The sequence below is a fragment of the Watersipora subatra genome, chromosome 5, assembly GCF_963576615.1.
Source record: "Watersipora subatra chromosome 5, tzWatSuba1.1, whole genome shotgun sequence".
NCBI classification, from domain to species: Eukaryota; Metazoa; Bryozoa; class Gymnolaemata; order Cheilostomatida; family Watersiporidae; genus Watersipora; species Watersipora subatra.
In genome coordinates, this window is record NC_088712.1 from 28,359,753 (window position 1) to 28,374,355 (window position 14,603).

Here is a 14,603-nt window from a genome sequence, read left to right on the forward strand (position 1 = left end):
CGGTGATCGTTGATGATAGCCATGCTCACACTATTACAAACTCATCCATGTTTGCATCAGTAAATACTCGTTTTTTATTTTCTTAAAAAACCTCTTTGTTTTCGGGTGCTCGAATAAAATACTATGCCCGCAGCAACTATCATGAACGGAAATAAATCACGCTATCCATGACCTCGAATTACTATCACCGAAATGGTTCACATTGTACAGGCTGCCGTCAATGCTCAGCGGAATATTGGGAAAGTTTGACAGCTGCACATTCTCGACGCATTTGCGTTGCTTCATCGAGACTGTCGGCCCCGTTTCACATAATCGACGATGAATACCAAAAGAAAATGCCAACATACGGCGATATGGTGTAAAGTGTAAAACTAGCCTCAAACCTAACCTGCCGTCTACATCCATTAAACATATTTAATTTAGTCACATAAGTTATTCCCCAAGTCTACCTCACTGTCTGCCAATGCACCTATGCATTGGCTGACAAGATAAAAACTAACCAATGAGTGTTCTCACCTTTAAGGAAAAAGTGTTACACCTTCCACAAACCACAAGAAACAAGTAGCCTACCAAATCAATGAGCACATTTTGTAACCCGCCTTTTAATTGAAAGTTGTGAGTGTAGCTTCAAAAACTAGCATCCAAAATGCTGCAGCAGCTTCTGGCATCATCGAAAAGCAGCTCAACGAACGGAATCAAGTGCTGGTGATGTCGGATGACATTGACCATGGCTTATGACCTCATTACATGAGTACAAGTATTGGATATTTCCTAGCATATTATTGTTGAATAAATTATTTTTAGCATTTACACAATTAATTCAAATTGTATAAATAGTTATTACTATAAAAATCCTACATAGACATATTAATATTTGCTATAATTATTTTATATAGTTACAATTACCTTTGCAGTATATGTCATGTCAGGTTTCTCACATGACAATACTTCAAGTCCCTAACCCTGAATGTAGTGATAAATTTACAAGTATAGCTTTAAGACTGCTTGTATTAGCCATACCCTAAACTTTTAAACACAACACTTTGGTTCTCAGAGCGGCTTATACAGGAAGATTTATGGTAGTCCTACTCATTTTGCTGGACAGTATCCGTTAATGGCTTTTTAGCAGTTTCCTGTAAAAGCTATCAATGGTTTTTATATTAGTTTTGGTGATGGTCCAGGTTTCACTATTTTATAAGAACATACTTGATAAATATTAATAGGAACAGGTAAGCTACCACCTTGATATAGAGTGAACGGTTAAACTAATAACTTGATTTAAATTCAACAGTTAACTACTTACTCTAAAGAAGCACTTTATAGATGAAATAATGCTACAATAAACTTTAATTTATATCGTTTTACATTTTATTCTCATTTTTTACAATTCGCCAAACAAGGAGCTTGGTTATCAAGCAATTGGGCTATACCATGCTCTTTGTTGGCAACGCTAGCTCGCACTTACGTTGAAAAATTTTGTCATTTAGATCAGTCAGCTGGTCATATTTAGCTTCAGCTGAAGCTTTTCTTCTACTGGCAGCATCATTTCGTTTTCTTCCCATGTTGAGAGACAAACTCTGCAACAATAAACGGGAGCGAAAGAAGAAAGGATATTAAACCAAAACGAAAAGAAACTGACTAGCGCAAAATATTAGCCACAAGTTAAACAAATGGTTTGGTTATGGAGAATCCTTTTATTTGACGATAGTATCGCAAAATTTTTATTCGACACCCCTTCCTGTCTTAGGAACGGTGTAGCATAACACCTGAGTAGAAGAGTGAAAGTGGATGCATTGGTTGACTTCCGGTAAAGCACTGGCGGCGGATATTCAGTTATACCATTAGAGCTAATACGAATTGCTGTAATTTTGGCCTGTGAAATATCTAACTCCTTAGAAGCAAATGCTCTATCTGGAGTTAACCAAGGAAAAGCCCAAAATGTGCCTTATTCACTCATATACCTTTCCTTAGAAAATTATTCACCAGAATGTACACATGGGTGCACAATTCCCCTCATACTATGATATACATTTTTGTATACATGGTTACATGGTATAATGTACATGGTACATGATATCATTTCACTATGTATGCAACTAATGTGTATATGTAAATGTGTACATAAAATAAAGTTTTATATTCCAAATGTGTAGCCAGAAAGAGTTTAATCTCAAAATAACCTGCATGTATAGTAGTAAATGGAAGTTTAATCAAATAAAATAATATATTTTGTTATTGACTTGAAGTAGAATGCTTTTTTGATGATTATTAAGCATAATTGCAGTCAGAGATAAGATTGCAAAATATAGTTGATTTCATAGGCTATCTCTCTGTAACATTTAGTATAAATGTTCAAATATAATCGCTATAACAAGTTTAGCATTTAGAAATTCTGGCCAATTTTATATAAAATTTCAAGTAGAAAAGTATTGATTAAATGCAATATGAAAGAATTAAGAATATTTAAAAAAGAGTTAAAAGTAGAACATAAACTTGAAGAGTAATATAAACATCTGAAAACCAAATGAGTGTCATGCAGACATATCACAATATGAATATTGCTTATAACCAGATTTATTGTGACATTTTATAGAAACACTAGTGCAACATATAGATGTAGTATGTAAAGGCATGTACACTATATGGATAGACATTTTGAATTTTCTCTGTTTCAATTAATTTACAGTCTTTTCACAACATCTCGCATGGCTATTGAGGTCCTCTGCTTTGGGGAATCGGTGATAAGTATGGTTACCATTACTACTTCTATTTGAGCAACCTGAAGCAGAGCAGCTACTAGGCAATATTAGAAATAAAATAATCAACAATATTGTGACACCATTTTATTTACCAATCAATATGATTTATAATATTATATCAAATAATTAAATTATCAATATTGCTACCAGTAGTATTTCAATTGGAAATTTTAAAATTAATATTTTGCGTGTTGCATGCTTTTATAAACTATAAAGATGTATTATTTTTATATGAATTATTGTTATTATAAAGTATTTAATTTTAATATCATAGTCTTACATATATTTAAGTTTGATATTTATTCATTTAATAATATAATACACATTTTATAATCAAATATAATTTAATATTAATATAGTAAATGAAAATGTAATTGAATACATATTGTTAAAATTATTATACTGTGACTAACGCTAACTAATAAAATAAGACATGATAAAATATTATAATAGTTATATATATTTATCACTCATGTATTGTATGTAGTTCGCAGTAGTATTGTTAATTGTAGGTAATATTATATAAAAATATAGGTAAACTATGATAACGATATAAAGTATGAGTAATTTAAATTTTTTAATAAATCAATAAATATATTTATATAATTATATACATAAATATATATAAATAATATTTATATTTATTCTATAATATTATTTTAAAAATATATCACATGATACTCAGTCAGTCACTGGTAACTTTTCCTCCATCTATTGAACTATTCCGTCTAACTCTGGAATGACAAAATAGAAATTTGAACTTAGAATATAATGAGAATGGTACATGAGATAAGCAAAAATGTTAATTTGAGTTAATCAGAATTCAGAAATCACTAGAATAATGTTGGTTACGCCAACATGCAAACATGTAACAATCATGCGGTTAATCTAGCAGTCAACGATAACCAATGTTAATGACAAAGTACATTTGGATTTTCAATTCAGACATTAGGCATAAGATTTACCTGCTATATTGACTATTGTACTTTCAATAGACTCCACAGGTATTGAATTTTTGCTCAATATACCTCAAATTATGACTAGCCTGTGAGTAGCATAGTTTATTGAAAAAAACAATTTCAGTGCCATGGTGAACTCAACGAAATACGCTGTTTATCGCCGCCATTTTGGAACTCAACGCAAATTGCCTCAGACCGAGTTGCATGCACTCTCACTCTCCCACTCAGATAAAACACACAGGTCTTCCACTCAGTGTGCTAGCGATGGTCAGAGCTGTGAATGAGAAAGTTCAGGGAAGTGGAAGTTTAGGGGATGTTTATATGAGGTTGCTAATTTTCAAACAACCAGGCTGAGCACACTATTTTTGTATAATTGAAAGACTATAACATTAACGAGCAAAAGTAACTTATATTTACAATAGCTCTAAAACTGGTTATTGCATTATATACTATTTTAAAGATGACAAAATTTCCTACAAGTTGATACCAATAATTTCACAATTTCAAATACCAAAACTCCTTCAAATCTCAAGTCAAAATACCAGTCTTACTCAAATTTGTCTGAATGTGTGAAACGTCAAATGTATCTGCAATCAGAGTCTGGTTTGTGTTTCTATAGAAATTACAGTACATGTTTATGTTTTCAGGTCTGTGCAAAAACCTTAGGCGCTGCCGTTAAGCAGTCAACAGATATGACTATATGGTGGCTGGCAGCAACATTCATTTGAATACTGTATGTGGATACCTTTTGAGACACTGTCCGCCTCACAATGCGCAAGGTGCTTTTCAGCCCAAGCAAGAGCACAGCTGCTGTTGCAATTAAAGCGTTATCTCAAAGTTTCTGAGTATATATTGCAGCGGAATTTAATTACAAAAAATAGAAAGAATAGAAACATACAACTTATAGTCGGAATTGTAAATACAAGCAACCTGCTTCTCTAACATAGCTCAATTTTTCACCCGCCAACACATATTTAAAAAGGGTCTTTGGCATAAAGTGAACAGTTTAACAATCAGAATTAAAAGTGAAATATTAAAAACAATACTACTTAACAATTAGAAAAAGTTTCAGCCATTAAGAATATTGCATAAGTATTCTAATAATTAATGGCCACTAGCTTGTTTGTTATATTTTGTTTTTGTCATTAGGGACAGAAAGGGACAGAAAGGCAGAAATTGCAATGAAATTAAATTACTAATTAAATGGTAGTTTTAAATCGCTTTATTAGTTAAATTAATTAGTTTCGAAATTGTAAACTTGCATTAATAATTGAACTAACAAATTATTTTCTATTCAAATTCAAATTGTTCTAAATTACCAAATTAGCTGGTAATTTAATAATTACCAAATTTGCGACTTGCCAAATTCTTAACTCACGAGTGACACTCGTAATGAATATCTCACTTGACTACCAGATGTTTGCATCTGAATAAGACAAAAAATAAGCAATTATTGAGCTTGGCCAATTTCAATTAAGTGATTTGGAAACATAGTTTTCAAGTCTAAATAAATATAAGTTAATCCATATATATGTAGCTCTCACATTAGATACAAACAAATGAGGTTTGGCCTTGGTTATAGAGAAATCAGATGGTTTGTAGTCAAAAGTAGTGATGAACATACATGTATAAAGCTGGTCTAACTCAGGCTATAAGAACTTAAAAAATTTTTTCAAGTTCTTTCTTCAATTTTTGCTTCAATTCCAAAAAGGTCTGTGTATATCTTTATTTCACCACTGCTACCACTCTCACTAATATTGTTATATTTCTTCATTTAATATTCGGTAATATTATTCAAAAAAAAATTGTTGATTGCTTTATACTCGATACCAACACAGTTTAGAATTGTAGTCTGTTGCTAATTTAGGCAGCAAGGTAAAGCTGCCACTCGAACCACACTTCTTCATCAACTAACAACATCAAATTGGATGTTAGAGATGGGTGATGAAATACTGTTGTCTCACATGTATGATTCCTTTACACAGAGGTGTAATGCTCTATAATGAAATGTAAAGACCTTCAAAGTGCTTTTATATATTGGAGTTGCATGCTCATGTTACACTATTAGAGTAATGGCATCCTAAATATAAACTAGGTAATGTATGTGTAAGCAACTAGTTGTGTCCAGATGCCTTCGTTATTCTAGCAGTTGAAAAACAATGCTAGAATAGATGTGTATGTGAGTTTAGCCTTAGCATCTACTTAGTTTTTCTTCTCTTTATGTACCCCAAGCTATGTGCATATCCTGATACCAGCTGTTCAAAAAAGAAATTATATTCACGACGACTTCTCAAACAGCGTGCGTTGCTATGCTCATGTGTGTAAAATGCCGTGCTTAATTTCGTACAATCATATGTACCTGTTTACCGCGACTGCTATTCAATATCATGTTTTACAGGGAATCCTTTAGCCTGCCAACTAGCGCTGATCGGTAACTAGAAAAATTTAACAATCATACTAGTACCGTGTCCGGTCTCACACAGAACAGCTATGTACATAAATCTGGCTCAGTTTTAGCAGGGTTGTGGTAAAAGAGGCTGCTGGCAAAGGTTGTTACTCCTTACCAGTTCCAAATTAGACTCTAAAAAGAAGAGAGTGTAACGCCCTGAAGTTGGGTGTGAAGATTTGCATAAATATTTATTCAGTAGAATCTATATATCATAATCTTTACTATAATAAGAGCCATTTATGTCCCAATTTGATCACGCAGATCACACCGCACAAGAATTGAACTCAGAAATTCTGTTTGCTAACCAAGCACTCTGCCAACTGCGCTGCTCGATCACCTTGCAGTGTCACGGCATATTTGGGAACATATCGATTACACACGATGATCTCTCACGACCCACAGGACTGCCAACGCATCCTTTATATATATTTCTCAAAGTATGTCTGTCTGTCGCCTGTCTGTTATTTCGGCTATAGCTATCCTTCAGTTTTTTCGTGACGTCATTTTATTGTTGTCGGCCATCTTTATAGACAATTTTATCGTTAAAAACACAAACCATTTGCAATAATAATTTGAAAATGATGTTTTTGTTTGAAATTTTTTTATTATAGTATCAAAACAACACCTTAAAGTACTAGATAAAAAAGAAAAACGATCGTTTTTTACAAATATGGCGGCTTTTTCGTGAACGAGCGCATGTGCAAACGGCTTGATGACGTAAGAAAAACGATGGATTATTAGAATAATTGTGGCTGGACAACAACGCTGACGCAACGTCATGGAGTAGAGTCATTAGAAGCCTAGCGCCTATTAACCAGCTTACTGGAATTACTAACTTACTAGCTTAAGATTAGTAAGCTTACTAGCTTACTAAGTTTATACAGTGCACCCTCAAGATACGATGTTTATCCGTTCCAAGGCTGGCATCGTATGGCGAAAAAATCGTATGTCCGGGTATGGAAACCATTGTAATTATACAATGAAAAACAAGAGTAAAAATCGTCCAAAATTCTATAAAAATGCTGTACATATTGAAAACTAGTAACAAAATAGTATGTTAACTTTAGTAACTATAGTTACCTACAGTAGCTGCATTGTATTAAGTGCACCTAGTGATTATAATCTGCAATACAGTAAGCCAATTTTAACACCCGGGCAACGACGGGAGGCACAGCTAGTTAGTCCATATAATTTCATCAAAATGTCTCCATTCCTTGTTTATTAGTTTTGAAAGAAGACCCTTAGGTCTGGAAGCATAGCTATTTTCAGACCATCACCTTGGAAACCAAATTTGTTTGCCACAAATACCAAGCAGTAATGACCCAGAAAAGTGCCACATCACGCCATAAAGATCTTATTTGTCGCCATGGTTGGAGCAGATGGCTTGCATGGGCGGACTGGTGAAATAACAAAACAATATTGACTTGCTAGCGTAAGGGTTACATAACTTTGGCCAGATGTGACGCTATTTGTCAATGAGCCGTCAACTTATGAGGAGCTTTGATGCAGCCCTCAGGGGAGCATTACAAAACCACTAGTGCTTGGATCAAATCAATTGATGCTTGAGGACACCAAATAAGCGCGTGGCTCATAATAGCATCGGTTCTGGGTGTGCGAAGGAGAGGGATAGAATGATATATGCCAATATTTGCTATAACAAGAGCTGTATTGATCTGGCTGTAGCAACAGTTGAAGGTTTGGAAAACTATTGCGTCATACAAAATTTGAACATATGACAATAGACTTTACCACCCAGCATGATACCACCTACGCCAATTCTCACCATGTTTTAGATGATTCCGTAAAACAATGATTCCGTATAATGATGCATTCAAACTGTTTTTCGCATACTCATCGATTTTTCCAGATTAATTTACCGATTTTTTCAAATAATTTGATTATCGGGCTGTCTTCAAAATCTAGTAACTGTTTATTATCTCGCAAGCATACTTCTTTCAAATTGAAGCTTATGCAAGGAACGAGTAGAAACCATATTCAAAGTTTGTGAGTATAGGATACTAGTTGCAATATGTCATGACCACTAACTCAAAAGAGGAAAAGGTCATAAACTCGTCTCATGTCACAACTATTTGAACATTCTTGCTGTAACTAGATTCAGTATCCACCATCACACACTGGTACAAACCTACAAATCTAGAACATTCTCTTTCACGCATTGCACCTAAACAATGGTTCTAGAATAATGAGTCAAGAGTTATGTAATAGAGGCCTTAGTTCCTTCTCAAGCCTACCCAACTTGACTGTATCAAGGGAACATACTGAATGTAGAAATTTATGGGCTAAGGTAGTTATACATAAGAGAACATTGAATTGCCATGTTTTTTCTCTCCTCCGTGTCACACGAGTAAGTGACACGTTGAAAGCTGCTGTGGTGTTTCATTAGGAGGTGATCGTTCTTCTAGAAACAACTGACTCTGTCCAGCGTACTAGTAGTATCGTTAGTATTCTGGTTTGTGTTATTTGCCTAATTAAACAGGATACAGGAGTTTAGCCAACAATAAGCATAGATTGCAGCATTCTAATCCTGCTGTGATGTATAATTCAAGTCTGAATATTTTATCCTCCTGTTCAATCAACCAGCTAGTCATTAACCACACTCCCTAGCAATTAATCTCGAGTCTCACATATGCTAATAAGTCTTGTGGCATTTGTGGTCTATCTCACTCAAGAGTTCTCAAGAACAATCCACTGCTCTGTAGTCTGGTCTACCAGGCAAATGGAAGCCTACAAATTAGTGTTCATAAGAATTCCCATACAAAAACATACAGCAGCTGCTTAGAGAAGCTGCATAGTGGTTTTACTGTGACTGTATGCATAGCTTTGGTAGCCGATTATTAATCAATTGGTCGATATCCAGAATATATAAAATGTTAGTAACATAAGAAACTGAGGCCGCTTCAGACAAATATATATATCTGGGGCTGGCAACTCATAGTTCTGCCAATTAGGGAACAATATAGTTAAAGAACAACATTATTTTAACAAATAGGTCTGACAGTCCATAGGACTGACAATTGGTCATATTTTTATTCATCCTGTTTCATGAGTGTATTTCATCGCTCGGTATCACTTGAACTCATTCTTTACGGTCAACATCAGGAAATCTTTACAGCTGTCATACTCTTTACATACTTTTTACAGTTAGCTAGCAGAATTTTGACAGTTTTTATTGTTAAAGTCGTACTTGGTACTAAAATGAGTATCCTGAAATTTGGAGGAGTTTGGACGAGTTTGCCGGAATAGCTCATATCATCGGCTGCTTAGCTATATTAGCCAATCACGCGCGCCAGCCGTAAGGTTCTCCCGATTGTTGGTTTACAGTTACAACCCGAAACAAAAACGATTTTCATATAAAGCTGCGTTACTAATAAAAGCATTTTACTAATAAAATTAAAGCAAAATTATTTATTTATTATTCATTTATTTTTATTAAGTAGTTTTTACGCAGTAAATTAGCTCTTAAAATACTAGTTTTTATTTTCTGGCTTTTTATTTTAAAGCTGCTAGTTTATTGCATTAAATCACGCGAGATTATTAAGCGAGCTTTCATTTAAGACGATGACTGTAATGAAGTAAGCCACTCGTTCGATTCACCTCGGCTGAGCGGTCGTCGTTGTAGTTCAAAGAATGCTGCCATGTGCAATGGTTCGTTCGTCTACGTGGTTGCTAATTCAACGCGAGACGAATGGGTTTAAGAACTCGTCAACTTTCTTATTTCTGTTGCTGAAATATCCGTTGTTGTCTAGGTGAGGTTTTCCTTAAAGTCGTTATATCTCTTTGCTTGCTGTGTGTTTATCTGATATGATGCAACATGTTTAATGACCATATATACTCAGCTTAATCTTAGACGTATAGATAGACACTTAAATCGAATATGATGTAAAACTGGTTTCCGATAGAACTGTGTCTGTAGCATATTTAAGTACACGTATATTTAATAAATCTCACTAAGATTTATTAAATATACGATTCATTTTTGAACACGGATACTTGCAAATTGTAGGTCTCCCATACATTTATTTTATCTAATCGTTAAAACATGCGCTAATTTTAGTTGAAGCAAAACGTTGAAGGTGAAAATTGGTTTCTACCGATACATATCCGTCTGCTTATCGACTTGTGCAGCGACATTATTGCGTGAACATCACTCTCAGGTTTTTGATGGTTTTGGTGTGCTAACCTATTTGTTCCTGGCCATACGCACACTCGTAGCTTTACCTTGCGCCTCGATAGACACTAAGATGTACGTGCATTGCATGGCTGATTTTAGTAAAATAGAGCTGACAAGTACATTTATAAAATCAATTATATACAAGTACATGTATGTGGTCGCTTGTGTGTATTAGAAAAGAGGTTATAGGCCGGGAGATTACCGTACAGGATGAAAATATCCGATGGATATAAAAATTCGCGATTTCGCGAACAGTCAACTCCGCGAATTATTAAATTCCGTGAATAATTAGTTCTATTTTTTATCACAAGGGAGAATAACTACTGCATCAAATTGAAAACTAGTCGCTAGGCTAGTTTTTAATATAACTACTAAACGTAGGTGAGTTCCAAAACATTTTTAAAATCATTGCCTAGGCTTTGAGCTAACACCATTGCCAATGCATCACATTTATTTACAAAATTATTCAAGGTTGTCACAAGATAGGCAGAATGGCGTCATAGCGAAAATAGCCACTAGGCAGAAGTACTAAACGTAGCCGAGTTCCAAAACTTCTTTAAAATCCTCGCCGGGGTTCGAGTTTTATTGCCATTGCAGCAAACATTACAAAATTATTCAAGGTTTTTACAAGTAGTTCGACATAGCTTCATCATCGCAAAAAAGCTCTCCAAGTCTTTATACATTGAAATCAACTCCATCAATCTCGAATACCGAAGTTGAGGACGATCATGATTCTGATCTGGACATTATGGTATGTATTTGATGTGCAGTGCAGATACGTTTTTCCATTATTAACTGCATTAGTTAATTCTTTTGTTTAAAAACTGATCGCTTTCATTAAATACTTCAGTTATTGTTTTTGTACTTCCTTGACACTTGTTAAGATTTTTTTCTTTTTTGTGTTTACTGCAGATTGAGAATAAAACAACCTACTCCGATTACGAAAACTAGAGACAAGTAGTAATATTCATCAAGGCAGGAATATTGGCAGAGAAGCAACCAGTCAACCTAGACCCCTTCATTGACAACAACTCCTTGATATCGCTGCAGCAAACATGATTAAATTATATATTTTATTTCATGTATAGATATATTATAATTTATTACAAACTTGAGTGTACAAATAAAATTTTACAAACGATGAATGGAGTAAATATAAACAGTTTAGTCTATATTGCGGTTGTGTAGAGCAATAAAATTAAACTGATACTCTTGATAAGTGAATACTAGCGTGTAATGGCGCTCTCTGACTAGTTATTTTGGTAATAGCAGCTCTACATCGCTGTCACTGTCTTGGGTAGATGTTAAAGGCGATTCTCTTGCTACTACATGGCTGGTAAGGAAGTTATCATCAGAACTCTCCTCGTAGCTTACTATTGCAAAATTCTGCCGGCTGGCCAAAGATTTGTGCTCGTAAAGGCGTTTTTGCTCTTTTTTTTAAATCAGATATATTCTCTTCGTAAGTAGCTGCAGTCACTTCTATCTGAATTTCCAGACTTCCCTGAATGATTCGTGATCTTCTAAAAATGACATACACCACCCTTGCAATCATTGTTCTTCCGTGTATGATGAAAAATCTCTCTCTCACACTAAAACAAATAATGAATTGGTAGGGATGGAAAACATGAATATTGCGTTTTACCGAAGAACCAAAGTAAGATTCAACTAATTTAGTAAATGTGAAAAACTCATTACTTACCACAAATTGTTGGTTCATCAAAGGCCTCCAAATCTGTGAATATTCGTGAAAACCTCTGAACGCAACAAAGAATTTATAGCTTAGTACGATCCACCCGTAGTTGTAAGCTAAATAGAAAACGAAACGCGCAATGCGCGCAGCCGCGCATGCGTAAGGTTAACTCTATTGCTAGACGTAATAGAGTTAACTTTTCCTAGAGAGTGGAAGTTTTCAGCCGCGAATAAATTCATCCGCGAATATGCATGAAAAGACAATTTTCGCGAAATATAACTCCGCGAATAAATTCATCCTGTACGGTATATAGGTCAAAATGTCAGTCATTATTTTCGGTAGGAAAGCATGCGCTCGATTAATAGGGTGTGCGACACACCAGTGCCACCAGTGTGACCGGTATTGCTGTACGGTATGTAGACTGGCCATACTCCTTATTGTTCGCCAGTCATTCAGACAGTCTAAGGCGCTTTCTGAGTGAACATATATATTTAAAAACTCGGGAATGTTTGTAGGGTGATATGAGAGAGGTATAGAAGGATGATGGATTGTGCTCACGGTTGCCCATTCTGGCTTGGTGAAAAGAGAGCAAGGAATGTGGCGTAGGGAGTATGCAGAATTTCCCGGTGTTGGGTCGATCAGCAATAAGAAACTTGTCTTTAATTATTACCAGCAAGTCAGAGAAGGAGCGATGATAAGGATGCTTCCAGGTGGTAATCAACTTGCCTGATATGCTGTATACACCGACTGTACGAGGATTAGTACAGGACAGTGTGTGGGGCCTGCTCTTTTAGCGAGTTACAAACATGTTCATATAACATGCTGCACTTATGGTGACGGGTGCGGATGGCAGTTGTACGGAGGACAGTTTGATGCGGGATTAAGGACGTTGGGTAGTTGAAACATTTTGCTCACAATAAGTGGTGAAAAGCAACCACAAATATTTTTCCCTATTCGTCTATGGCGACGCCAATTGATGGTCTCTGGCTCAACAGATTGGTTTTTGGTTTTTTTCAATTTCTTATCTCATCTTTAATATAAAATGATGGTTTAGGGAGTTGCATATGTGTAGTTTTTTGTTCAGAAATGATGATATCACGAGAGAAGATAATTTCTACCTCAAAATCTCTTCTCGTAGTATATACATGTGGCTAGTAGCTGTCACTAAATATAAATTTTGTACTTGAGCAAATTATATTAGCTCGTAGCAGTTTTGTTTTTGTTTTATTACCGTCTTTACATTGCTCTCCATGCTAATATTATAAAATTGTTTGATGGAACATTCATGTTATGCATTATAGGAGTTATCCCACCTCGGCATTAATAGTTGCCCATTATGAAAGCCTGGGCAGCATGGTAGATGTGTTGGGATGGGCATCCTACCATGCATGTTAGTAATATAATTTGTTAGCTCATAATCGTAACTATCATAGAGATCCACTTACACGTACATGTGATTGTTGCATTAAAATCAACTGAGTAGGGTTGGTAACATTTAACAAAACCAAGTTGATACAGTTTATGTAATTTTAAAAAAGGATAAATAAACAAAATGACTGAATGCTATGGAAAACACTTTTTCTTTTTTGTTGTACTATACACAATCTTGTCACAGTATTCTGTAACCTAATTATGAGTTATACAGATTGCTTCTGTGTTATCATTTTTTCTAAGATTGCCTCTTCAGAGCATTTGAACATCATGTTATTCAATTTATCTTTTCAAACAATTGTTTCTCATTTTTAAGTATGAATAAACAAAATGGCTGATTACTATGGGTAAACATCCATCTTCATTGTTGTACTATTAGCAATCTTTTCCGTTTATCACAGTTAAATTACAGCATTCTGTAACCTAATGATTAGTGATACAGGTTGCTTCTGTGATGTTACTTTGGCTGAGATTATAAGATTGTTGCTTCAGAGCATTATTTTATACTAAGAAATACGCAAAGCTACAAAGATTTGTGATAGGATATAGACAGATGTGACAATTAGATGCTTTGATAGCAGCAGATTGTCAGTGGAAGATTGGGTTGTACAGTCTTTTTCAACCAATAGAAACCAGTCACTGAAGATTTGAACTGCTGTGAGGGGTGTCCTGCTTATGCTGAGAATGTTGCAATTTATACTCTACCCTATCCTATTGGTTTGTTAAAATAAAATTGTTTAAACTCCACCAACTTACAGTAAGATATATATAGAAACTGATTATTAATGAGCCTCTAGATATAACTGACCCTAAAAAAAGTTTCTGACATTGATAGGGGGTAACAGGCAGGATAGGCACTCGGCAGAATTTAGCCACTAATAAGCATAGATTGCAGCATTCTAATCTTCTTGTGATCTATAATTCAACTCTGAAGACCTGATTCACATGTTCAATCAACCAGCTAGTCATGAACCGCACTACTAGCTATTAATCTCTTAAGTCTCACATATCCTAGTAAGTCTTCTGGCATTTGTGGTCTATTTCGCAAGAACAATCCACCGCTCGGAATGTAGTCTGGTCTACCGGACGCATTGAAACCTAGGAATTAGTGTTGATAGGAATT

The 14,603-nt window shown here is 34.9% G+C and overlaps 1 protein-coding gene and 1 long non-coding RNA gene across 3 annotated transcripts in view; one reads left to right on the forward strand and one right to left on the reverse strand.

Moving 5' to 3' along the window:
- The window catches only part of LOC137396456 (actin-histidine N-methyltransferase-like), a 32,376-nt gene extending 26,290 nt beyond the window's left edge, over positions 1-6,086 (reverse strand). Inside the window, exons 1-2 of one of the 2 annotated variants that reach the window (XM_068082741.1) lie at positions 6,078-6,086; positions 1,466-1,577 (exon numbers count right to left, since the gene is read on the reverse strand). In XM_068082741.1, the coding sequence (XP_067938842.1) occupies positions 1,466-1,562 (97 nt within the window). In that variant the 5' untranslated portion in view covers positions 1,563-1,577; positions 6,078-6,086. Of the gene's footprint in view, positions 1-1,465; positions 1,593-6,077 lie in introns of those variants that run through there. The other variant, XM_068082743.1, reaches the window with a different exon arrangement.
- Positions 6,087-9,810: 3,724 nt separating this feature from the next.
- Positions 9,811-13,821, forward strand: LOC137396450 (uncharacterized). Its single transcript, XR_010978553.1, has 2 exons — positions 9,811-9,934; positions 12,565-13,821. It is a non-coding gene; the product is annotated as an uncharacterized lncRNA (long non-coding RNA).
- The last annotated feature ends 782 nt before the right edge of the window (positions 13,822-14,603 follow it).